General features: G+C 55.5%; 6 protein-coding genes across 6 annotated transcripts; 4 read left to right on the forward strand and 2 right to left on the reverse strand.

The window, feature by feature from the left end:
- Positions 1 to 684: 684 nt before the first annotated feature.
- Positions 685 to 3,393, forward strand: P884DRAFT_189102 (P-loop containing nucleoside triphosphate hydrolase protein; the record flags this gene model as incomplete). The annotated part of the gene is made up of 5 exons (XM_069437414.1): positions 685 to 740; positions 801 to 884; positions 937 to 1,186; positions 1,245 to 2,736; positions 2,798 to 3,393. The coding sequence occupies 5 exons, from the start codon at positions 685 to 687 to the stop codon at positions 3,391 to 3,393; spliced, it is 2,478 nt and encodes an 825-aa protein (XP_069301734.1).
- Positions 3,394 to 4,250: 857 nt separating this feature from the next.
- P884DRAFT_253538 (uncharacterized protein) lies at positions 4,251 to 4,925 on the forward strand. Its single transcript, XM_069440805.1, has one exon. The coding sequence runs from the start codon at positions 4,493 to 4,495 to the stop codon at positions 4,898 to 4,900; it is 408 nt and encodes a 135-aa protein (XP_069301735.1). The 5' UTR covers positions 4,251 to 4,492; the 3' UTR covers positions 4,901 to 4,925.
- Positions 4,926 to 4,954: 29 nt separating this feature from the next.
- Positions 4,955 to 5,858, reverse strand: P884DRAFT_6737 (uncharacterized protein). The gene is made up of 2 exons (XM_069446014.1): positions 5,544 to 5,858; positions 4,955 to 5,422 (listed from the first exon to the last, which is right to left on the reverse strand). Exons 1-2 carry the CDS (start codon positions 5,672 to 5,674, stop codon positions 5,032 to 5,034), a joined length of 522 nt encoding a protein of 173 aa, XP_069301736.1. The 5' UTR covers positions 5,675 to 5,858; the 3' UTR covers positions 4,955 to 5,031.
- An 11,174-nt stretch (positions 5,859 to 17,032) lies between these two features.
- Positions 17,033 to 18,156, reverse strand: P884DRAFT_253544 (uncharacterized protein). The gene is made up of 3 exons (XM_069440806.1): positions 18,068 to 18,156; positions 17,657 to 17,763; positions 17,033 to 17,442 (listed from the first exon to the last, which is right to left on the reverse strand). Exons 2-3 carry the CDS (start codon positions 17,694 to 17,696, stop codon positions 17,045 to 17,047), a joined length of 438 nt encoding a protein of 145 aa, XP_069301737.1. The 5' UTR covers positions 17,697 to 17,763; positions 18,068 to 18,156; the 3' UTR covers positions 17,033 to 17,044.
- P884DRAFT_295855 (ABC transporter-like protein) lies at positions 18,075 to 21,339 on the forward strand (the record flags this gene model as incomplete). The annotated part of the gene is made up of 3 exons (XM_069444363.1): positions 18,075 to 18,488; positions 18,605 to 20,769; positions 20,850 to 21,339. 3 exons carry the CDS (start codon positions 18,075 to 18,077, stop codon positions 21,337 to 21,339), a joined length of 3,069 nt encoding a protein of 1,022 aa, XP_069301738.1.
- Positions 21,340 to 21,855: 516 nt separating this feature from the next.
- Positions 21,856 to 22,530, forward strand: P884DRAFT_253548 (uncharacterized protein). Its single transcript, XM_069440807.1, has one exon. The coding sequence runs from the start codon at positions 21,986 to 21,988 to the stop codon at positions 22,262 to 22,264; it is 279 nt and encodes a 92-aa protein (XP_069301739.1). The 5' UTR covers positions 21,856 to 21,985; the 3' UTR covers positions 22,265 to 22,530.
- The last annotated feature ends 186 nt before the right edge of the window (positions 22,531 to 22,716 follow it).

Genomic DNA, 22,716 nt, shown 5'->3' on the forward strand with positions numbered 1-22,716 from the left:
CAAAGTATAATAAGCATTGCATTGTCGATGATGGTCTGCAGGGCGGTTGATAATGCGGTCGGTGGCGAAGGGCGAAGATAGTACGTCCGTAGTTCGGTACTGTGTTGATATCGTTCTTTCGGTTGCGACACTGCTTGGAATTTAACATAGGCAAACATCGTGACAAATGCAGTAGAAAAGAAAATAACACGTTGCTTATTCTGGGAACGAAGGAGTGTCTTCACTGCAAGCGTCATCTGTACAATTCAGCAGATGGCCAACCTTGTATAAATGGAAACAGTTAGAAGCTTCTCCATAGCGAATGAATGATTGGTGAGATGCCGATAAACGTTAGGTGAAGCTCGGACCATCTTTCAGCCTGCAACTTGCTTGCGTACCTGGAAGCTGAGAGTGCACGGGCTTCGCCGCCCATGCTCCACACGTCACTCTGTTGCCGCCTGTTGTCCTTGGAGAGGCGACTTCCGACCAACTTCCATCCAAAGGCGAAGACTGCCAAAATCTCCAAGGCTTATCTTCCTCCATCAAATTTCTCTTCTGGAATCAACTCTTTTCCTCTCATCAACTTCCTCATCTTCCCTGTTGCGCGAATACCCTCCTTCCGCAACACCCGCCACATCGCGCAGCCCACTTTCTCTCTACTATTCGACCCCGCCGATTCCCGCAGCTCGCGATCAGGCCAACAAGATGGCTCCCGAGCCCACACCCGATCATCCTGCGCACAAGAAGAAGGTCAACTTGACGTACGCAGCCCATCACCAACGCATGTTGAAGCTCAAATAGTTGGCTAACTCTCGGCACAGCGACGCCTCGGGCGCTGAGCGCAAGGAAGAAGATGACACAGCGACCGCCATCCTCAAGAAGAAGAAGAAGCCTAACCAGTTGATGTATGTGAGCCGACAAGCTGCCGTATCGGATACTCGTGCTAACGAGGAGAAGGGTGACCGATGCCGTCAACGATGACAACTCGATCATCGCCCTCTCTAACAACACCATGGAGGCCCTCCAGCTGTTCCGTGGTGACACAGTGTTGGTCCGCGGCAAGAAGAGGAAGGACACCGTTCTGATTGTCCTCGCCGACGACGATCTGGATGACGGGAGCGCCCGCATCAACCGCGTCGTCCGCCACAACCTGCGGGTCAAGCACGGCGACATCATCACTATCCATCCTTGCCCGGATATCAAATATGTGAGTAACCGTAAGCGTTTCCCGTGGCCCGTTACAAGAGGCTGACAGAGAGAATCAGGCCAAGCGCATCGCCGTCCTTCCCATCGCCGATACCGTTGAAGGCCTCACCGGGTCTCTGTTTGATGTCTTCCTCGCTCCGTACTTCCGAGAAGCCTACCGTCCCGTTAGGCAAGGCGACCTCTTCATCGTTCGTGGTGGCATGAGGCAAGTGGAGTTCAAGGTTGTCGAGGTCGACCCGCCCGAGTACGGCATCGTGGCTCAGGATACGGTCATCCACTGTGAAGGCGAGCCCATCCAGCGCGATGAGGAGGAGAACAACCTTAACGAGGTCGGCTACGATGATATCGGCGGTTGCCGCAAGCAGATGGCTCAGATCCGTGAAATGGTCGAGCTGCCACTGCGGCATCCCCAGCTATTCAAGTCCATCGGTATCAAGCCCCCTCGCGGTGTGCTGCTCTACGGGCCTCCGGGTACCGGTAAGACGCTGATGGCTCGTGCCGTTGCCAACGAGACCGGCGCTTTCTTCTTCTTGATCAACGGCCCCGAGATTATGTCCAAGATGGCCGGTGAATCCGAGTCCAACCTCAGGAAAGCGTTCGAAGAGGCCGAGAAGAACTCGCCTGCCATTATCTTCATTGACGAAATCGATTCCATCGCTCCCAAGCGCGAGAAGACGAACGGCGAGGTTGAGCGCCGTGTCGTGTCTCAGCTGCTCACCCTCATGGACGGCATGAAGGCGCGATCCAACGTCGTCGTCATGGCCGCGACTAACAGGCCCAACTCTATCGACCCAGCTCTGCGTCGCTTCGGTCGTTTCGACCGTGAAGTCGACATCGGCATTCCCGACCCCACTGGCCGTCTTGAGATCCTGCAGATCCACACCAAGAACATGAAGCTGGCCGATGACGTCGATCTTGAGCAGATTGCTGCCGAGACACACGGCTATGTCGGCTCTGATCTCGCTGCTCTCTGCTCCGAAGCGGCCATGCAGCAGATTCGCGAGAAGATGGATCTCATCGACCTCGATGAGGACACCATTGATGCTGAGGTTCTCGACTCGCTTGGTGTCACCATGGAGAACTTCCGTTTCGCCCTCGGCGTGTCGAACCCCTCGGCTCTCCGCGAGGTTGCCGTTGTCGAAGTTCCCAACGTCCGCTGGGAGGATATTGGCGGCCTCGAGAGTGTCAAGCAGGAACTCAAGGAGAACGTCCAGTACCCCGTCGACCATCCGGAGAAGTTCCTCAAGTTTGGCCTCTCGCCGTCCCGTGGTGTCCTCTTCTATGGTCCCCCCGGTACGGGTAAGACGATGTTGGCCAAGGCTGTTGCCAACGAGTGCGCTGCCAACTTCATTTCCGTCAAGGGCCCCGAACTTCTGTCCATGTGGTTCGGCGAGTCGGAGAGCAACATCCGTGACATTTTCGACAAGGCGCGCGCTGCTGCCCCCTGCGTCGTCTTCCTCGACGAATTGGACTCCATCGCCAAAGCCCGTGGTGGCTCTGTTGGCGACGCTGGCGGTGCCTCTGACCGTGTCGTCAACCAGCTCCTGACTGGTAAGTAGTTTTCCCTTGACCTCGTTTCAGTTTCCCCCCTCGTATTAACACGCCCCTACAGAAATGGACGGCATGACTTCGAAGAAGAATGTCTTCGTCATCGGCGCCACCAACCGGCCGGAGCAGCTTGACCCTGCCCTGTGCCGTCCCGGCCGTCTTGACTCGCTCATCTACGTGCCTCTGCCCGACGAAGCTGGCCGTTTGAGCATTCTCAAGGCTCAGCTGCGCAAGACGCCCGTTGCCGCTGACGTCGACCTCGCCTACATCGCGTCGAAGACTCACGGTTTCTCGGGTGCCGATCTTGGTTTCATCACCCAGCGCGCTGTCAAGCTGGCCATCAAGGAGTCCATCTCGCTCGAGATCCAGCGGAACAAGGAACGTGAGGCTGCCGGCGAGGACGTCGACATGGAGGACGAGGAGGACCCGGTTCCGGAGCTCACCAAGCGCCACTTCGAGGAAGCCATGCGGGACGCCCGCCGCTCGGTTACCGACGTTGAGATCCGCCGTTACGAGGCGTTTGCCCAGCAGATGAAGAACGCTGGTCCCGGCGCCTACTTCAAGTTCCCCGAGGGCGGCATTGAGGGCGGCAACGCCGGCAGCTCGGGCGCCGGGAACTCGTTTGGCGATGCCGGGAACGACGACGGTCTCTACGATTAGACGGCCAAGCAGGCGTTTAGAGATTCTATCTGGTCTCCGGGATCTTATGTATTCTATCTAGCTCTTTTCCTTTCCTCGATCTGGGAATCATGAGACCATAAAGAGTCAGAACCGTCTCTCACGCGCCTGCTCATCATCCATGACGGTCGTGGGCTCGCATTGATGTTCTAGCCTTGCTTCCCTTGCGCGGAGTTAGTCAGTTACTCTTCCGCCTGGCTTTGTGAGCTCCTCCAAAGGTAGGGTAGGAGGAAGCGGATGGGTGGACACTTGCTTCCCCCCTGGGTACTGGGAGGCGGGAGTCCAGAGATAGATTGGACGGCCACAGTCGTTTGGGGAGGAGGCGTGACACGGTTCAGCGGTCTGCCGGATGGTAGCAACGTGGTTGTTGATAACGGCGCACTTGAGAAAGACAGGACATATTATAGATTGGGGTATCCCAGAGTCTTGCTACATATGCTTGCGCAGGTGTGTGTCTGTCCTTTGCTGGTTTGAGCATCTGCTTTTATCAAACATTTTTGTGTTACGAGCGAGTTTCGGCGTGTGTGTCCGATCTTGCTCTCCTGGCTCTGCAGAGTTAACCACTTAGGTCGCCGCGATTTCCGAGCCAGGATCCCCAAAGTCGTAGCAAGGTTCGACTCTGGTTCACGGCGGCTTGGAATTGCACTGGAACTCCGTCAACTGGGGATTAACGAGGTGAGAGAGGACCACTAAGATACAAGAGTGCGACAATAGGATGATGGGATTGTGGAGGAAACGGCGAGCGTCTCATCCGCGTTGCTCTCTTGGTCCGAGTCTCTCCCCCAAACTCATTATCCGCACTCACGGGGATGGTGTAAATGTACAAGTACAATGTAAGCTCGGGAACAAAAAGTAGATAAAGATCTTTCCCGTTCGTTAATGCAGACCGCCACATTACACCCAATGGAGAATTAAGTCTAGCCATTCATGCTTATTATCATGGAGCTTCCTTTCCCGCCCTGTTGATATTTCCGTTCCCGTTCCCAAGATCCGTACCCAATCCCGCTCCCCTTTCTGGCGTTTAATGAGTAAACAGAAATGACGATAAACCGAACCGGTGCTCAGAAATGGTGGGCTGACTATGGGATCGGGCCTGAATACGGTTTTTGTTGTTGTTGTTGCTGCTGCTGCTGCTGTTGTCGTTGCCAGCCTTCGGTGTCCGGTTCCGTGGGCTAGCGGGGCACCACCTTGGGAAACATGGTTCCGGTTCTCTCTTTGGTTCCTTGGTCGGCCTATTCAGCTGCGCTATCTTTCGGGTCCGGGTGGCACGCCTAGGTGTGGTCTCCTTCATCTTGAATTCCTGGTGAATGTGTTGTATGGACGGCGGATGCAGCAGCCCATGCCCAACCTAATCTGTTCTTTCCGGGAAGCGTCGGGGGGGTTGATGACGCGGCCCGGTGATGCCAATTTCCGTGTCCACAAGGCAGGATCGGGTGGTTGTTGGCCGGGAAATTGTCGACTTCAAGTTCTCGCGCGCGCGCACACATAAACACCCACACCCCCCCTCCTCACCTGTCCCGGCCCCTTTTGGAGAGCCGGCCTGCCCTCCTTCACACCTCTCTCCTTGTCCCTCCCCCCCCCTCCTTCTTCCCTTTGCTTGGTTGTTTCCCCTCGAAGCAATCATGTCGCGCCAGTCTCGTCGATCTCGCAGACCAGGTCTAGGCACTCGCGCGTGATCCTGAGCGCTTCGTCGACAACCGTCTGGGGCACGGCGAGGCTTTGTCTGGCGGGGGCACCGTTGGAGGCGTTGGAGTCGCCCTTCTTGCCGTTTGCCAGGGGGGTGCCGTTCTCCTCGGCGGCGCCGTTGGTGGCGGGTCTGGAGTTGCCGTTGGTGTTGCTGGGGCCGGGCCCGAGGGCCGTGTCTTGCCGGACGTCCTCGAGCACGCGGCGCATGAGGGCTGGAAAGGAGGTCACCTCGCCGGAGCGGAGGAGGGAGAGGGCATGGGCTTGGATGACGGTGGGCCAGTTGGACTGGTGGGCGTGCAGCGCGTGGAGGAGACTCTCCTGGATCCTGTTCACGGGGACACGGGTGTGTGAGCGATCTAAGTCTTGATCAAGATGGTCGCCGTCGCCATGGTGCGCTAAGCTACGGGAAGGGGCGCCGGCGACCGGGGCGTGCCAAGGCAGCTTACTTGGAAACGTGGCCTTCCTTTATCAGCAAGGCGTTGATTTGAGACCTGAGGTCTTGATCCTGTGTGGCGGGGGTGTAGTTGGCAGCCGATGATGGCACCTTGACAGGTGTGGATGGATTCTGGCTCGACATTGTGCGACGCTGGTTCTGGTCTCTGGTCTCTGGTCTCTGCTCTCTGCTCTCGAGGATTGCACTGCAGTACGAGAAAGGCGCGAAGGGCCCTCTGGCAGGTGGCGGTGATAAAACCAGTGCCTGATAATCAAGAACGGTACGGAGTTGGAGCACAAAGTCGCGTGAACCTAATCGCGTGATACGAGACGTGAGGTGCAGGTGTTTTGCAGCTTCTTGAAACCTTAAACCTCGTGCCTGGGATCGGGTGCTGAGGGGCGCAGTGGACCGACCGTTCAGAAATCGGGTGTTTGCGAGTTGATCTGGGGCATCTGGGGCGCCTTGGCCGGGCAGCGATTCGGCAGGTTATCAGTAACGTTGAGCTGGTGCAGCCTATTTGTTATTCATGGACAAGCTTTCATTTCCCACGGAAGGGCGAAGAAAAGGCGAGGCTGAACAATAACTAGCAGAGCAAGGCTGAATGCAACAGGTTCGTCTGACGTGGCGTTTGAATACGATTAGAGGCCTAATGTTAAGCGCCACTGCTGAGCCACAATCAACGGAGTATGGATTACATACACGGTAATCCGTACATACCTATAATAGTAAGATAGCAATAACTCAAGGAGATTAGCCCCGCAGTGGATAAGGGTAGCCAGGTCAGATCTTCCTGAACAGAGTAGGTGCCTTATTTATCAGCTAACGAACTTTTACCTACCGCGTAGTTAACTCGCGTACTTGCCAAATACAAGGACCAGGAGCCTCCACTGCCTTTAAACAGCTAATGTAGTAGGCAGGTACAGTACAGTACCGACAACGCTGAGCAACTACTAACTACCCGGTAGCTACTCCCGCGGGACCACTGGGCACAAAACAGACCACCTCGAGAACGATCATGGCATTGCGCTCTTCCGTGCCCGCCCGCTAACTATGCCGTGCTCAACGCCTTTGCAGAACCCAACCTTCTTCTCTGCATGCCCGATGCCATGGGAGTCTCCGAGAGGATGGAAGACGTGCTTGAACCAGCTGGCAACCAGAAACAATCGGGCAGCCAACAATTGTCGCCCATTGTTTCCCATTTCGGTCCATTTAGGTTCTTGCCATCCGAGCCAGCGTTCTCACTTCCCTGCTCTCTTTTTTCCCCGCTTGATTTTTCCCGCTTAGTTCGGAAGTTTGTTTTATTCGATCCTGACGGGTGGCCCCCCTCTCTTCTCGACGCAAGATCTGATCATGTCAGCACACCGGTCGCTGCTGTGTCACGTCCACATCTTACGGCATGTGAATATGAAGGCGGGCCCCCTCGGCCATGTATCCCGCACGAGGACGGCAGAGTGGCGGAAGGAGAGAAAGAGAAAAGGAGAAAGTGGAATATTTTTGCTCTGCGGCGCTCTGTCGGTCATAGACGCAACCGAGCTTGGGTACCTACATACCTTGGGTAGTGGAGGGATGCAGCCCGACGTTACCTTAAACGTGGAAGCAGCTCGCGCTATCGTCACACAGCCGCAGACAAGCGCGGCTAATAAAGCATCTGCACGCCCCAGCAGCCGTTGGCTCGTGATCCCTGGGGTTCCCTGCATATCATCCATTTCCAGATCCCAGAGGGAGGGGGGAAAGGAGATTACACTAACATCTACCTACCAACCCCAACTCCCTCCCTATTCTGCTGCGGAGTAGCAGCAGACAGCTCCCCTGAAAACCACCACAACCTCTTCTTCCGAGGGCAAACCAGTATCAGGATTTTACCTTTCTTCTTCGCCCGACATGGTTGTCGCAGCACTCGGATAACGGTTACCGCTATCCTCGTGACTGGCATCGAAGCCCTTGCTAGGGCAACCGCCCCCCCTTAGCCACCTTCGTTTCCTCGTCCTTTTGGTCAGATAATACATAAAGAGGTGCCACTTATGCATGTTGGCTCGTCCAGCGAGGTGACCGTCCAGGCATCACCACATACTGTAAAAATGGTCCATCTCCTTCATCTGAAACACGGGTCGAAACGAGGCCAACATGTTAACTACGCGTACGCTACGCCCACACCACCACCACCACCACCACCACCACCACCACCCACCACCTTCCCTGGACTGTCTGCACTCTCCCATATTTATAAAGTCATGCTGGGGATGCACGCTGACGTCGTCGGTTGTACCCCCCCCCCCTTTCTTTCCCCCCTTTTCCCCCTTCTCCCACACACCCTCCACAACACACCGCACACGCCACCTCCTCCGCCGGAAGCGCTACGCTAGACCCGTTGCGTTGGGTCTCACATACGAGGGCCCGAACGGGAGAAAGAAGGGCAGAAGTTGGTGGTGGTTGTAGAGCGCGACAGCATATGTCAAGTTACCGAGCAATGTACAGACGTATTTACATACATACACCACTGCCCTGTTTACGAATATATCTAATGTCTGATTTTGGTCTAGACTCTCTAGAACCCGCCTTCCCACCCCCCTTCATCACCCACTCACCCTCACTCTCTCTTTCCTCTTCCTTCCTATCTCAGTATTGTGCATGGCCCATGGCTCACACGGGCCTAGATCAATTTCGATCTAGGTCAGACTACACTAGCGTATTCTATGACATGTATTCGCAATCCGGTTTCATGCTGGAGGTGGAGAGGGATGAGGGGAAGTGTTTTGGGTAACGGGTAACGAGATGTTAGGTAGAAAAGGGTGATTGGGTGGTGAGGGTCGAGACCCTACAATGACACCCACAACCTCCTCCCTCTCTTCTTTTTCATCCTCATCCCCTTCTTCTTTCCCTTCTGGTGCCCTCAACTCACCCGCACCCGTCCCGAGGCGAGATGGGGCAGCTACCCACCCCAGGAGTGCACCGCACAACGGCTGCTGTACACCACCTGTTGTTTCCGAGGTGTGTGTAGTGTAGTAGTTTGGGATGCCGGCCGAGGAGGGAGGGAGAGAGGGGGCCCCCTGTGATAGCCGCTCCCACGCGCCCAGACAACCTAACTCGGCCTCCCGCTGCCGCCAATAAGCTAGGCGACGCTTCACCGGGCCCTACCCAGCGTGTGGTAACACAGGGTTCAGATGGAGACCCTGGAGTTCCGCACTACATACCGCTCGAATCGAGCCGTCGTAGCTATAGTGTAGTGTGTGGATAGATTACGTGGGCTACAACGACACCGGATATGAGCAACGCCGACATGGATCAGCTGCTCGGATCCAGATCCGCTAATAAAGCAACCGGCGCCGGAGCTAATACTTTGAGCTTTGGAGCCTTGGCTGGAGCAGCGCATTATTCGTATACGAGGGGTACAAAGAGGGGGGGGAAACAAGAAAGAAAAGATACAACCATACCAAAACAACGAAACAAGCGGTTCCTCACCCAGAGTCTGGCCCGGAGGAAGGAAAAGCAGGAAAGCAACAAGACGTATACAATATAAAAAGAGGGCCGCAAAAAAAGAAAAGAAAAGAAAAGAAAAAAAAGCTGATGCGATGTACGAAGACCAAACCCAAGCAGCCAGTCACAGCATCAAGCAACGGTCGTCTCGAACGGGGCTGCATCTGCAGCGGGCCCGATTCGGAAGCCGATGTGGCCCCCGGGTCGCGGAACGCGATCTCTTGGGTGGCTCCCGGTGCCTTGATAGGCCCGTCGTATCGGGAGAAGAGCGCTTCTTGATGCTCCTGCGCGCCCCCCATTCCCCAGCCAAGGTTCGGCTGCTGATCCTGGGGAGCTAGCGATGCGATGCGCTGGTATGGTAATGTGGTAGTGTATGTATGTATGGCCTGCGTGCAAGGTCTCACTGAGGGGAGTTGTACCCGAAGGCCTAGAATCCGGCAGACGCAAATCTGGTCCTGCATATGTATGTATGTACGTACGTAATCTGTACATCCGTACATAACTGCTGCGGTTATTGTGACACCTCTCTGCAGGTGGATCATCCGCCCAAGACTCGTCATAGCCGTGTAAGGATGTTGTTTTTTTTTCTTTTTTTCTTTTTTCTTTTTTCTCTTTTTGTTTTCTTTTGGGAGGGGCTGCTTCTGCTTCCTTCCACCGTCCGTCAATTGCTCCTCGCAGGACCCATGGTCAAAGCCACCATCAAGGCCCAGGCTACTCTCCGTACCGGGAAGTGCTACTATGTCTCTCAACATGTCTCAGTAGCGTAGTGCTGGGTGTGTTGGAGGACCCCAGGCTCTGGGGTGGCGCCGGCCGCGTGTGTCCCCTGGGAACAACTCATAGGGGCATGAGATGAACAGATTGCTCAGGAGGACCTCCCCAGGTGACCCCGTTTTGGTCCGTAAATGGAAATACATATACGCCTTGTTGTCTCACCTGAAGACAAAAACCCATCCCAGGGATCAAAGACAGGGATGTCTGAAGGGCGGACAACAACACCGCCCTGGCCGTTTAAACGGTGCCGTTTAAAAGGTGCCGTTTAAAGGTGCCGTTGGTTCAGTGATGCGGCTTGTGTTCGCTCACTATGCAAATTATCGCACCCTGTACGGATAGGTTGATCGAAATACCTTCCAGTGGTCCGGTCAGTTTCCTGAAGTGAGGTGCGACATTCCCTGCCCTCGTCCTCGCTGCCGGCCGGCCGGGTTGCTTGTTCTCTGCTGTGGCTGAAGCCTCCTTTGTTGAGTTAGCCAGGCCTGCCTTGGCAAATTCGTGTCACACCTTGGGGGGGGGGGGGGGGGTTTTTTTTTTTTTTTTTCCTTTTGGGGCTTTTCTTCCCAAAAAAAAAAAAAAAAAAAAGAAAAAAGAAAAAAAAAGAGAAAAGGTTCATACACTCCATGTACTTGCTCTCTGCGGCCATTCCCGCCCGGGGAACTCGGAACGTCAACAGCTGCTGTTTCTGTCAACCCATAAAGGCCTTCCTCCCTCCACATCGAGGTTTCCTCTGCGCCGATTTCCCAACACACACGTCCCTGGTAGCTGGCCAATGTTAAGAAGGAGAGCTGCGAGGGATTAAAGCCTGCCCCGTCGCGAGGTTCATTCAACTGATGGGTGACGGGTTGAGGGGAGGTTACCGTTGGATAATTAGCTGCCGCGAATATGTCACGGCCGAACACGATCGGGGGTCGGATCACGGCAGAGCCAGAGATCGTGTGATAACTAGAGGTGATACTTGCTGGGCATGGAGAGAGAGAAAGACGAGGATAGAGATAGAGAAAGACGAGGATAGAGAGAGAGAGAGAGAGAGAGAGAGAGAGAGAGAGAGAGAGAGAGAGAGATGATGTGGACGGGAAGGTGCCTCGGCGTCGCTCAAGGGGGTATGTACATCGAAGCAGATCACTTGGCCAATATCGAACTCGGGTTCGCTATCCGGGCCACCCCACGCAGCCACCCAACAAAAAAGTGTACCGAGCCGAGACACTAGAGGTCAGCTGGTCAAACGCGGGGGTGATCGTCAACGATACCGAGCCGGGCCCATCCCTTCCCCGAGATCTTGCTGGGAGACCATGTAGTGACATATTTGTGTCTTGGCTTGAAAAGCGAGGGAAAAGAAGAAGAAGAAGAAGAAGAACTCGGATGGAGGGGCCAGAGCAAGTCAGAGATGGTCAAGGGTCTGGTGTTGCATGAAGAATGCAGGCTGGCTGATGACGACAAGAGGCGGATATCCGTTCGGGTATATCCCCCCCCCCCCCCCCGCCCGGGACTCCTAGACTTCACAGGGTAATGACTTTGTATAATCCGTACATAGACGCAACACACATGCAGCGTGGCGACGTACATACATAGATACATACATACATACATACAGACAGACAGACAGTCAGTCAGACAGCGTATGGCCAGGGCGAAGAGGAAATGGGTCTCGGATGCGGCACAGTCAAGCTCGGACGACTGTGGCGCCGGCAAGCTACGGGAGAAGCAACATTCTTCTGTTGTAGTGTCTGTACGAAGTATAGAGGTACTGTAATCCGTACATACATAGTTAGTGTATATACAGACATAGTTACTCTGTAACTTGGCTAGAGTGTTGTAACTAAAACCAGAGTCCTCCTAATCGTCTGGACGCATGGGGGTAAATGTGGGAACGAATCGGGAAGCGTGGTAGAACCCGGGGATAAAGAGGCACGGGAACTTCGAGACCATTTCCTCCCCCCTTTCCCCCCCCCCCCCCCCAAAAAAAAAAAAAAGAAAAAAAAAACCCCGGGGCCCGTGGGGCCAAACCTGTGTTCAGTGACCGCGGTGACGCAGCCACTCCTGTCTCTTCCAGCAGCAAAGCTGCGACAGGCCGTGCTAGGCTTTCCAACCGACATCATCATCCAGAAGCAAGGCGCCGGGAAAAGGAAAAAAAAAAAAAAAGAATAGAAAAGGCGGGGATGCTGTTGTGCAGCCATAGCGCCCGCGGCCGGCCTGTGCTTCCCTTGAGACACTTTTTTGCTTTCTTTCTTCAGGTCGACCGGGGCATGTAGTGCGTACAGTGCGCGGCAGTGTGCGCCGTGTGGATGTTGCAGCAGCCGGCCGAAGAACTCCGACGGAGTTCGTCACAGTTGCCAATTCCTAATAGCCGGAACCAGGACCGCATGGGTATCGAAGATCGGCGATGACATCCCCCAGAGGCTCATGGTTCTTTGGTCACGACTTGGACTTTCGCCTGGGAGTTGGGGACTCCACCTTCCCCCCCCTTTTCTCTCTTCCCCTGACCGGTCGACTAGCTGCATTGTAACTACTACATTGTCGTTGTGTCGGTGAGCCGGAGTTCGGGGCCGGACGGGATGGGAAGAGGGTGAGTTGTCGTCGCATGCATTCCGGCGCCCGGGCATTGGAGACGAGTCTTTTTTTGGGAGGCGGGACGGGATCCGCCAAACGGGAGGCGGCCCTTGATGACGCGAACCGAGAAACTCATTTCCACTCCGCAGTACGGAGTACGGATGACGCATGTATGTATGTACATACATACACTCCCGATAACTACATCATGTATGTACCGTATGTCATGCACAATCAACACGTGAACCGTACAGTACACACAGACAGGAACTACACGCAAAACTTGCAAAAACTTGCTCCGTAGTGCCCTGTAGGGCCAGGGTGAGCGCCCTGTGAATGCCAAGGGAAGATCGGCTGCTGCTGCTTAACTCCCGTGCCGTGCGAGGCACGACGTCTGAGCTCAAAGAGGAAGATCCCGGAGGAGGACTCTCCCATCTCGGTTGACTACCGGATCCGGCCACACGAGGATTGAGCATTACCGACGCTTGGCAGGGCTTCATCTGGTGTCGTTCCGTAGTGTCCTGACGTTAATTTAGTCTGATCCGTGCCAGCTACGGGAAGACCGCGAATATGCTCTGTTCGACCCGCCTCCTCCGGTCACGGAAGACGTCGCATGTGCATGGAGTAGTAGGTTCGGTTGCCCAGGCACTCCCTCCCGCCCGTTCCCGCCACCCCTGCCGGACCGTTCGGGCCATCTTCCTCAAAGCGAAAACGAGGGGCGTCGAATCGAGCTCTTTTTTTTTTTTTTTTTTTTTTTTTTTTTTTCCGGTTGCGAATCCGAATCGGTACGGATAGAAGAAATGCGTGGCCCGTTTCAGGCAATGTCTCGGGGCTGCACCCCTTCTTCTTCCCCAGGAAGAGCCTCGGCCAGGTGCCATGCTGTCTGTCAGCTACATGCAAGCCATGGGTAGTTACTTGACTCGCCTGCTTTGCGGAGGTCCTTCTCCCTGGCCAAGAGTGTGCTCGATGAGACCCGAACCCTCCATCCGACCAGAGGCATCACTGCCTCGGACACCCTTCTCGAAATTGTCCCATTCCAACTTCCCGCTCGCCCGCAGATTACACTACTGTGTAGTAATGTACACTACATAGTATGTATTCCATTCCGTACCCACGAGTGTGCACTAGTATCGCAGATTGTCCTGGAGTCATCGGCAGCCCTGCCGAGGCCGGGTTGCTTCCGGGAGCCCTCCCCATCCTCCTCCCTTCCCCCCTTCTCACTTTAGACAGCCCTGCGTTGTTGCGAAATCGCGGCTGGCGCCTTGTGCGCTCTCCTCGATGTGGTCGTGGTCCCGTCGTTCTGCAACCGTGTTTGACTGGGTTCGCAGGAACCTATCGTAATCTAAAAGTACCTCTAGATACCCAAGTATGTGTATAACTATACACGGTAAGTTGTGAATGCGGATGGATACATAGTTACATATCTTACATCCGTGCCTTCCAAAACGATACGCTCCCAACATCCGGCACCTACAAAAAGTGGCAAGCCCAGTGCGGGCCGAGTGCCCACGGCGCTGCGGAAAACAACCTTGGTGTCAAGCGCCTGACTTCGGCGCCATGTGTTGATGGTGCAGCCCGACATGGGGCATCCTGCTCGACATCCGCGGCAGTGGAAGGCAGCCGTACCGTGTGCCACAGCATTGGGCTCCAGAACACGTGTAACTAGCTGCTTCCGTCCGCCCTTGCCTGGGACGTGGAATGCTCCGCAAGGCTACACTAGGTCGCTTGTGCATCACTCGCGTCGTTGATGTGTGCGAAAAACACCCTTCACCGTCGGGACTTGTCGCTTCAGCTCCAGTGCTCGCGCGGTGTCGGTGGAGCATGGGATCGAGGGAAAGCGGCTTCTAGTGGAGCGCGTGAGAGGCGAGAGGACGAAAGCTGCAGCCAACCGAACGCAGCTGGCCAACCGGCTCGAGTATCCACTTGCAGCATGTAGAGTGTAGAGTGGAAGTACTACTAGTGAGGCAGCTCAGGTGGTTGCTGCGCTCGCAGTACCTTGGTGTACTGAAAGTGTGCGCAGGCGCCATGGTCCCGTACGGAGTAATCCATGGTACACTACACCTCCTCCAGGATAAATAATCCTAGTGCGATACACGCCCCACAACTAACGCAAATCAGAAAAGTGGCCAAGAAGTCCAGGTACACCCAACCCAATACAAATTTCTTTAATATAAAAGTATCAATACCTAGTCTTGCCCCCCTGGTTTTCAATTACCTTTGCAAGCCGTCGGGGCATTGAGTGTGCCAGGCACTGAAGAAACTCAGGGGGCACTGCCTCCCACGCCTCCAGAACAGCCAGTCGAAGCCCTGTAAGGCTCAGCGATTGAGTATCGTAGCGATGTTCAAGCCAATCCTTCATCCAGTGCCATACATTCTCAATAGGGCTCAAAACTGCGCTTCGAGCCAGCCACTATACTCAGCTCCTAACCTAGGGATTTTATCTGTAAGTACCTTTGTATAGAAAATTATTAGGAGAGTGACATGGTGTGATGATTGTGTAAGTGGCTTGCAAAAAGGTGAAGAAAAGTGGGGCATGTATCGCACTAGGATTATTTATCCTGGAGGAGGTGTAGGCCAGGCCGTTGCCAGGGATCCTGCCCCACCGTTGACCTGGAACTTGGAAGGCGCGTATGGCGCGCCGGCGCAGCCTATTCCCCGTGACTTTCGAGTCCAGGGCCTTCGAGACCCCCGGAACGCACCAGGGATGGGCAACTAACTAGATCCACATCTCCACTGGTTAACTGGCTCCCATGCGGATAACGCGAGCGCCGTCGTGCTTTGGGGTCTTGGATATATGCGCATGCATGCATAGCGCATGCAGCCTAGCTACGGTCACTCTGTCCACTGCAAGGCGGTGAGTGAGCCTGCAGCGGCCCGAGTTAAACCGGGGAGATTGATTTCGAAGCTGCGCAGGTCTTGCTTTCGAAGCCATGCCCATCGCCCACGAGAGAGAGAGAGAGAAAGAAGAGGATGGAGTGTTCGCCGTAGGGTTTTCTGTGCGCACAGAGTTTTAAGGCACCTACGCATTGAACACCTGGCTAAGGCATCGGCATATCATGGTCTTGCAAGTACAACGGCCCAGAAAACTGCCGCTGACCTGACTACGTACAAGTTCACACCCTAAACTCCACCGTTCTCCACTTCCTCTAAGGTATGCATGTCTGTACATACCTGAGGACACTTAATACATACCTAGGTATATGTGCCAGGTTCGTAAATGTGCCCAAGGTACCTTACCTACGTCGACTGCTCTACGACTTTCCTCGGACAAACCCCGATATTCTACGGCATACCACCTATGATGCCTCAAGTACTCAAGGTCAATAGGCCTCCTTGACTAACATCCATGCCTAGGTGCTGTAGGGTGAGAGCAATGTTCACTCTCGGATGCGGGTGAATGTACATTACAAGGTGGGCACGCGACCTCGAAAACATCGTGTGTGCGTACGAAAGTAGACGCGACTTTGTGGTGCCGTCGACAGAAGAGAAACAAGGAAAAAAAAAAAAAAAGAGAGAGAGAGAGATAAGAGAAAGAAAAAGAAAAGGATGAAAAGAACAAGAACAGCCAATCCGACAGCCTTCGCACTTTGATGAGAAATGGAGGGTATGAGCCGACGTGCCAGCGCGTAGGCATATACCGTCTCAGCCCGTCTGAGCCGGTCTGAGCTCGTTTGGGCCCGTCCAAAGCCCATATGACCGGATAGCAGCGTTCCAGACCTGCGTGTCTGCCAATCCGTCGGTCCACGTCTCGAGATCCTCGCTCGTCGCCCGGTCCGACTCCCGCACCTCCCGTCTCGCCAGAGGGCGTCAGGCGGTGATCCTGGGCCCGCCGAGCTATCGACACTATGTACCGAGCATGTACTACATAGTAGACGTCGGGCCCCCATGTGTTAGCTGTCCAACTTTAACCGGCCGTTTTGCTCCATGACCATGGCCATCTTCGGTGTCATTGTTCGGCCTCGGCACTTTTTCTCTTCTTCTGCAACAAGTTTTTTTCTTCTTTGCAGTTGAAGGTTGCAGCCCATGTTTGACCCCAGACAGGCCGAGAAGGGAACACCTATGATTCGGCCACCTTTTTTTTTTTTTTTTTCCAGCAAGGGCACCTAGCGCAAGTTACTAAGTAGGTATGTACAGTACATACATGTACCGACACCGTAACAGAGGTATCCTACCCATCATACTTGTAGTTAAGGTCGGATGCATACTTATTATTACCTTATATACTGTACACTGCGCGACGCGAACACTGCTCGTAATGTGTGCTACGATGTACTCCGTACTGTACGTGTACTACTACTAGTAACTACATACGAGCCTTATTTTTCAGCACTCTCAAAATTTCCGATTCCAGAAGAAGAAGCAGTGGGACGGTTGGGGGCGCGGGCCTGTGCAACCCTTCCCATTGACCCCCGACCCATCTGGCGAGCGATGCACGTCTACTTAGGAAGCCGCACATCTGGGCCTCCTCCACCCCACCCTCCCAGGGAGACAGCGCGCCTGCCGTTGGTTGTGGTTGGCTGCGCGCCTGAGCAGGGTAACCTTGCATGGGTGTCAACCTGTGTCTTGGGTGCCGCTACCCCCAGTGAACAGCCGGCAGCATCAGCACAGCCCATCCACCCGAAACCGTGTACCTTTACCGACTTCACCTAGTGTATGGACGGAAGTACCTCCAAAGGGCAGCCGGGGCCTGGGGCCGGGGAGAAATACATGGAGGACGTAGATTCAACGAATACCTAAAAGCCCCCGTCGACAGGTCCACCTCCTGGTTGAAGCTCGCCTTTCTTCCCCGAGAGTCCATCCAACAATTCGTCCCACCACGCTCGTTTGAACTCTCGACCCCTCGACCCCTCGGCCCTTTGCGTCCTGTCTCGACCGCTTCCACCGGTCTAGATCGGCCATCCTCGAAGTCGCACCGAAGACTAGCCAGAGAACGGCGGGCAAGCCCGGCCACAATCGAGGTCGACACGAACAGGAGGAATACCAAGAGATAAAAACAAAAAGCAAAGGGCAGAGGGAAAACAAGGAAAGAAAAAAAAGGGGACAAGAGGCAGCCGCCGCAAAGCAACCGGCCTCCGTAGTAGATCTCGAGACCTGGAAGAACGGCTTGCACACCACTACAGGTTAGTCAATCGGCCTGTCATCTGCCAGCCATCTCATCACCGAAGGCCGGATTCAAAGTCGTTGAAGTCGGCCTCGGGACCCGCCCGCACCAGTGGCGAAAGCCACACATCAACCTCGTCAGCTGCGCAACAGCCGTCCCCACCAAGGCCGCTGCTCGACCGGGCCATTCACGGTTGCGATTCAGCATGCTGACCTTGCGAAACACGATGACAGCCCCTCCATTTGCCGCCGCGACCCGTAGGGGGAAGGCCATGAGGAGCCGCCAGCATTGCTTCGCCTCCAAGTCGTCCTAAGAGATCGGCTTCCTTGACTGGAAATTCGTATGTCCACCATCCGCTGCTCTAACCACCAACTCCTCCACCATTACTACTCCCAAACGGCGGGCAAGACAACAACACCATATCCACCTCGCCTTGCCTCGCCTCGCCTCGCCTCGCCTTACCCGAGATCAGAGCAGCAATGCAGTGTAGCCTTCAATAACGCTCTTTGTTTCTCTCGTCCTCCCTTCATCCTCCCCTGCCGCCCTCTATTTTCCTTTTTTTTTTTCCTCCGCGCCCTCCTCGCGGCGGTACTGACTTGCAATCATTAATCCGTCTTTTTCTAACTCTCCGAGCTTCCTCGCAGGGCCAGCATGGACTCGTTGATCGAGCATGGCGGTTCGGAGCAGGGCTCCAGCGCGGCCCTGCTGGTCCTGCAGAAGGCTCAGCTGCTCTATCCGGTCATCCTGCTCCTGGCCTTCACCCTCTCGGCCGGCGTCCACACCGTTATCACGTCCAAATCCGAGGAGCAGCTGGCTGCACCCACCGTGACGGGCCCCGGCGGGAAGCCGCTGCCGATCACCAAGAGAAAACGGGAGCAGGAAGCGCTACAGGAAGCCGACGACGTCGATGGCGCCGGCGGCCTCGCTCGCCCCGTGTTTTTGTACCTGATGGCCGCCGTTGTGACGTCGTTCGTCGCCAATGGCGCCGCTGTCGCGGTCCACGCCATGGGATCAACCAGAGACGGGGAGCTCGACAATGCGTGGTGGTGTGGCGAAGAGAGAATCGTAAGTTTGACAGACCCGCCCGCCGTGGCCCAATTACCATCACTTCAGCAAATTCGCTGGACAGGCCGCCCGCCCGCATGATCAAGATCCCCCCTCCAGGCTGACAAAGCACCCAGGTCTACATCGTCGGCTCGGCGTTTCTCTACCTCTACGTCCTCATCACTCTCTTCGAGTGGCGCAAAGGTCCAATCGTGGTTCACGCCATCTTCTGGGTCCTCGGTCTGATAGGCGAGATTGTCCTCCTGCTCGCCTCGGTTCTCGCTCTCACCGATAGTCGCTACCTGGGCTACCTAACAGCACCCCCGGACAACGGCCTCGGATTTTGGGACCTGGTCGATGCCGGTATCGCGGCAATCCGTATCTGTCTACTCGTCTCTCTAATCGGCCTATACGCTGCCGTTGCCAGGAAGCGGGTCGAGACGCGGCGCCTGCACGACGAGGAGGCACAGCGATCGGACGTGGACGAGGCGAGCCCGCTGCTCGACAGCAATGGAGACTACCGCGATCATAGCAACGGACATGCGAGGCGCGGCATTCACTACGGCACCGCCGGTAGAAACACGCTCCGTAACCTGGATGCGCCCCGCGAACCGGGGGGATGCCAGCAGCAGCAGGACGAGGGCGCTGCCTTCTACAGGCCGGACAAGCTCCCTCACAAGACGTGGTTCGAATACTGCCGCGGCTACTCCATCTTTTTCCCCTACCTGTGGCCCAGCAAGTCCGCCAAGCTCCAGGGGGTTGTTCTCCTGTGCTTCGTCTTGGTGATCTTGCAGCGCGTCGTCAACATCCTCGTTCCTGCCCAGCTCGGCGTCCTCACCGACACGTTCAAGAAGCAGGGTATTGACAGGGTGTGGTTGGAGCTCGGGCTCCTCATTCTCTACAAGCTGCTCCAAGGACCGTCTGGCCTGCTGGGCTCGATCCGCTCGATTCTCTGGATTCCCGTGTCGCAGCACACATACCGGGCCCTGACGACGGCCGCTTTCGAACATGTCCATTCCCTCTCGCTGGATTTCCATCTGGGCAAGCGCACGGGCGAGGTGCTCTCGGCGCTCAACAAGGGCGCGTCCATCAACCAGTTTCTCGAGCAGGTCACGTTCCAGGTAGTGCCGATGTTGGTGGACCTTCTGGTGGCCATCATCTACTTCTACATCCGCTTCGGCTCCATCTACGCCCTCTTCGTCTCCATCATCACCTTCTACTACCTTTACCTGACCATCCGCATGGCCGCCACCAGAGCTGACCAGCGCCGCGAGATGGTCAACGCCGACCGCGAAGAGGAAGCCGTCAAGAATGACTCCATCATGTCGTACGAGACGGTCAAGTACTTCAACGCCGAGAGGAGGGAGTTTGACCGCTACGGCGAGGCCATCAAGAAGTTCCAGGAGGCCGAGGCCAAGGTTACGTACGGCATCAGCCACATGAACATCTGCCAGTCGGTGGTGTTCATGTGCGGCCTGCTTGTCGCCCTGCTGACGTGCGGCTACCAGGTGTCGCGCGGCGACAGGACCGTGGGCGATTTTGTCCTGCTCGTCACATACCTCAACCAGTTGCAGGGCCCTCTCAACTTCTTTGGCACCTTCTACCGTACGGTGCAGTCGGCCATGATCTCGGGCGAGAGGCTGCTCGAGCTCTTCAAGATCCAACCGACCGTCGTCGACAAGCCCGGCGTGGGTCCGCTGCGGGAGTGCACCGGCCACATCAAGTGGAACAACGTCGGCTTCTCGTACGACAAGCGCAGGCCCGCCCTGCGCGACCTGTCCTTCGAGTGCAAACCGGGCACCACGACCGCGTTTGTGGGCGAGTCCGGCGGGGGCAAGTCCACCATTTTCCGCCTCATGTTTCGGTACTACAACTGTCACGAGGGCAGCATCGAGGTTGACGGCCACGACGTCAAGGACGTAACCATCGACTCGGTACGCCGCTTCATCGGTGTTGTGCCGCAGGACACCATCCTATTCAACGAGACGTTGATGTATAACCTCAAGTACGCCAACCCGAATGCGACCGACGAGGAGGTCTTCGATGCCTGCCGCGCCGCTGCCATCCACGACCGTATCATGAGCTTCCCCGACGGCTACCTTACCAAAGTCGGCGAGCGCGGGCTCCGGCTGAGCGGCGGCGAGAAGCAGCGCGTCGCCATTGCGCGGACGATTCTGAAGAACCCCAGGATCATCATGCTGGATGAGGCGACATCGGCGCTCGATGGCGAGACGGAGCAAAAGATCCAGTCCAAGCTGATCAGCGGCAAATTCGGCCAGGATCGCACGCTGTTGATTATCGCGTGAGTACCCGCGGATATTCCGGACAGACTTGAAAAGAACAAAAGCAGGTTATAGGACTAACGCAAAGTGTCATCTCCAGTCACCGGTTGTCGACCATCACCCACGCCGACCAGATCATCGTCCTCCATGCTGGTACCGTCGTCGAGAGGGGCACTCACCAGGAGCTTCTGGCGCTCAATGGCCGCTACGCCGCCATGTGGGAGAAGCACTGTCGCGCCGAGAAGGCGGCCGAGCACGCTCGCGACGCCACTAGGAAAGCAAAGAAACTGCTGAGCCAGGCGAACCTCGGCGATGACGGCTACAACAGCATGCTATCATCGACGGTGCTTCCGACTGCCCCTCAGAGCCCTTCGGCGAACGCTGCCGACGCTCACGAGACGGCGTCCATCTCCTCGAATACGAGCAATACGTCCTCGAGCGGCTCGGACGGCACGCTTCAGGACGATGGCTCGGACGCTCACGATGGTCAGCCCGATAAGCCCAAGGACGAAGCTCGGCCGCTGCTCTATTCGTTTCCATCCGAGTCATCATCCGCCGGGTGCTCGACCGATACGTCCAGATTCCCCTAAGCCTTTTTTTGCTAGGGCCAAACCTGACTCTCCCGAATCAGTTTACGAATCAACTAATACGCAAGGGCAGCCGTCAACAGACCGGACAGGTCACATTCGGCTCCCTGACGCTGCTCTCTCTCTGTCTGTTCTGCTCTCGTGCACGATGTCATCCTCCGGCAGCAACAACAATTGGTGTCCTTAATATCGGAAACAACCCCCTCAGCGAGGCAAATAAGACCTCCAACATTAATCCCGACACCGTCCATCACCACCGTGAGATATGATTCGGCACGACCATAATACCGCGATGATTTGACGACTTCCTGAGCCAGTTCGAATATGCACCTGAAACGAGCAGCGTACAGCTAAGGGACGTTTTGAGGAGCATTAACCTAATCTCATCACTTGCTCCCTGCCCACGCTAGTCGCTTGCCTTTTCTGTGTGTTGCTGTTTTTATATTAGCAGTCCATACCATGCGCTTCATCAGCGATGTTTTTGTCTATGCCCTCTGTTTTTCTGGTGCGCAGGGGAATGGGGGGGGGGGGGGGGGGTTGAGGTTTTTACCACTTCCCCCGAAGAGTGTTGGTGCTCAGTTGCGGTTAACCCGAGCACCATCTCAACACATATTCTAATGAGAAATGACATGACCACGATTCTTGAAGCATGGGCGGCGTTATTTTCTTTTCCCTTTTCCCCCTTCTTCTCCTTTTTTTTTACTTAAGCTTTTCCCTCACCTGTCTTATCTCCCTTTGCTTTAGCTTTCTGTCTTCTGATGAAGAGCATGGTAAAGTGTGGCACTTCGGGTCAGGTTTCGGAGGATTGGGGGTAATGGGATGGACGGGATGGGGGGTCATGGGGCAGGGGCGGACGGGGTTGGCCATGGCTACGGCTCGGTGCATTACCAGTGGGATGCAATTGGGAAGGGTTTTTTACAAGTCATAGCTGGGGGGTCTCGTTTCCTGTGAGAAGGGGGGACAAGGAGCAGTGCAACGGATATACCAAAAGTTGCTTCTTCCGGGCTTTGTTTTGAACCTCCGAGTGCGGGATGATGGTCCATTCCTTATACCGTGCGTTTCGGGCGTTGCTAGAGGAGGAGTACGTATAAAGCCTTTCGGAGCCCTCGGTAACAAGTAGGGTTGGTTGGAGCGGCTTCTCATTTCACATCGAGGTAATGATGTGTACGTAACTCGTCGTATATCGCATCAGTCGTTGTATTATTATTAAAGCTGCTATTCCAATTGTTGTACTTTCGAAAATTGTAAAAAAAAAAAGTCGTCCAGAGTCTGCCAGCCGTGCGTACCTGTGTCCATGGACTTAACTACGTCCGGGGCAGCTAGATCGCGGCCCTTTCCCGCTCCCTCCATGTGCCGAAGCCCTTTGGGCGCATCGCGGCC

Source organism: Thermothelomyces heterothallicus (genome assembly GCF_042370625.1).
Source record: "Thermothelomyces heterothallicus CBS 202.75 unplaced genomic scaffold P884_scaffold_1, whole genome shotgun sequence".
Classification (NCBI taxonomy): Eukaryota; Fungi; Ascomycota; class Sordariomycetes; order Sordariales; family Chaetomiaceae; genus Thermothelomyces; species Thermothelomyces heterothallicus.

What these genes read in the sequence shown, in the direction of transcription:
- P884DRAFT_6737 (XM_069446014.1), bottom strand. Translation starts at nt 5,674, where the DNA reads ATGTCGAGCCAGAATCCATCCACACCTGTCAAGGTGCCATCATCGGCT. An exon ending in AAGGAAGGCCACGTTTCCAA is followed by an intron (nt 5,423 to 5,543) that starts GTAAGCTGCCTT and finishes CCCCGTGAACAG; the next exon opens with GATCCAGGAGAGTCTCCTCC.
- P884DRAFT_253544 (XM_069440806.1), bottom strand. Translation starts at nt 17,696, where the DNA reads ATGGCCTTCCCCCTACGGGTCGCGGCGGCAAATGGAGGGG. An exon ending in CGCGGCGGCAAATGGAGGGG is followed by an intron (nt 17,443 to 17,656) that starts CTGTCATCGTGT and finishes CGATTGACTAAC; the next exon opens with CTGTAGTGGTGTGCAAGCCG.
- P884DRAFT_253538 (XM_069440805.1), top strand. Translation starts at nt 4,493, where the DNA reads ATGGGATCGGGCCTGAATACGGTTTTTGTTGTTGTTGTTGCTGCTGCT.
- P884DRAFT_253548 (XM_069440807.1), top strand. Translation starts at nt 21,986, where the DNA reads ATGGGCGGCGTTATTTTCTTTTCCCTTTTCCCCCTTCTTCTCCTTTTT.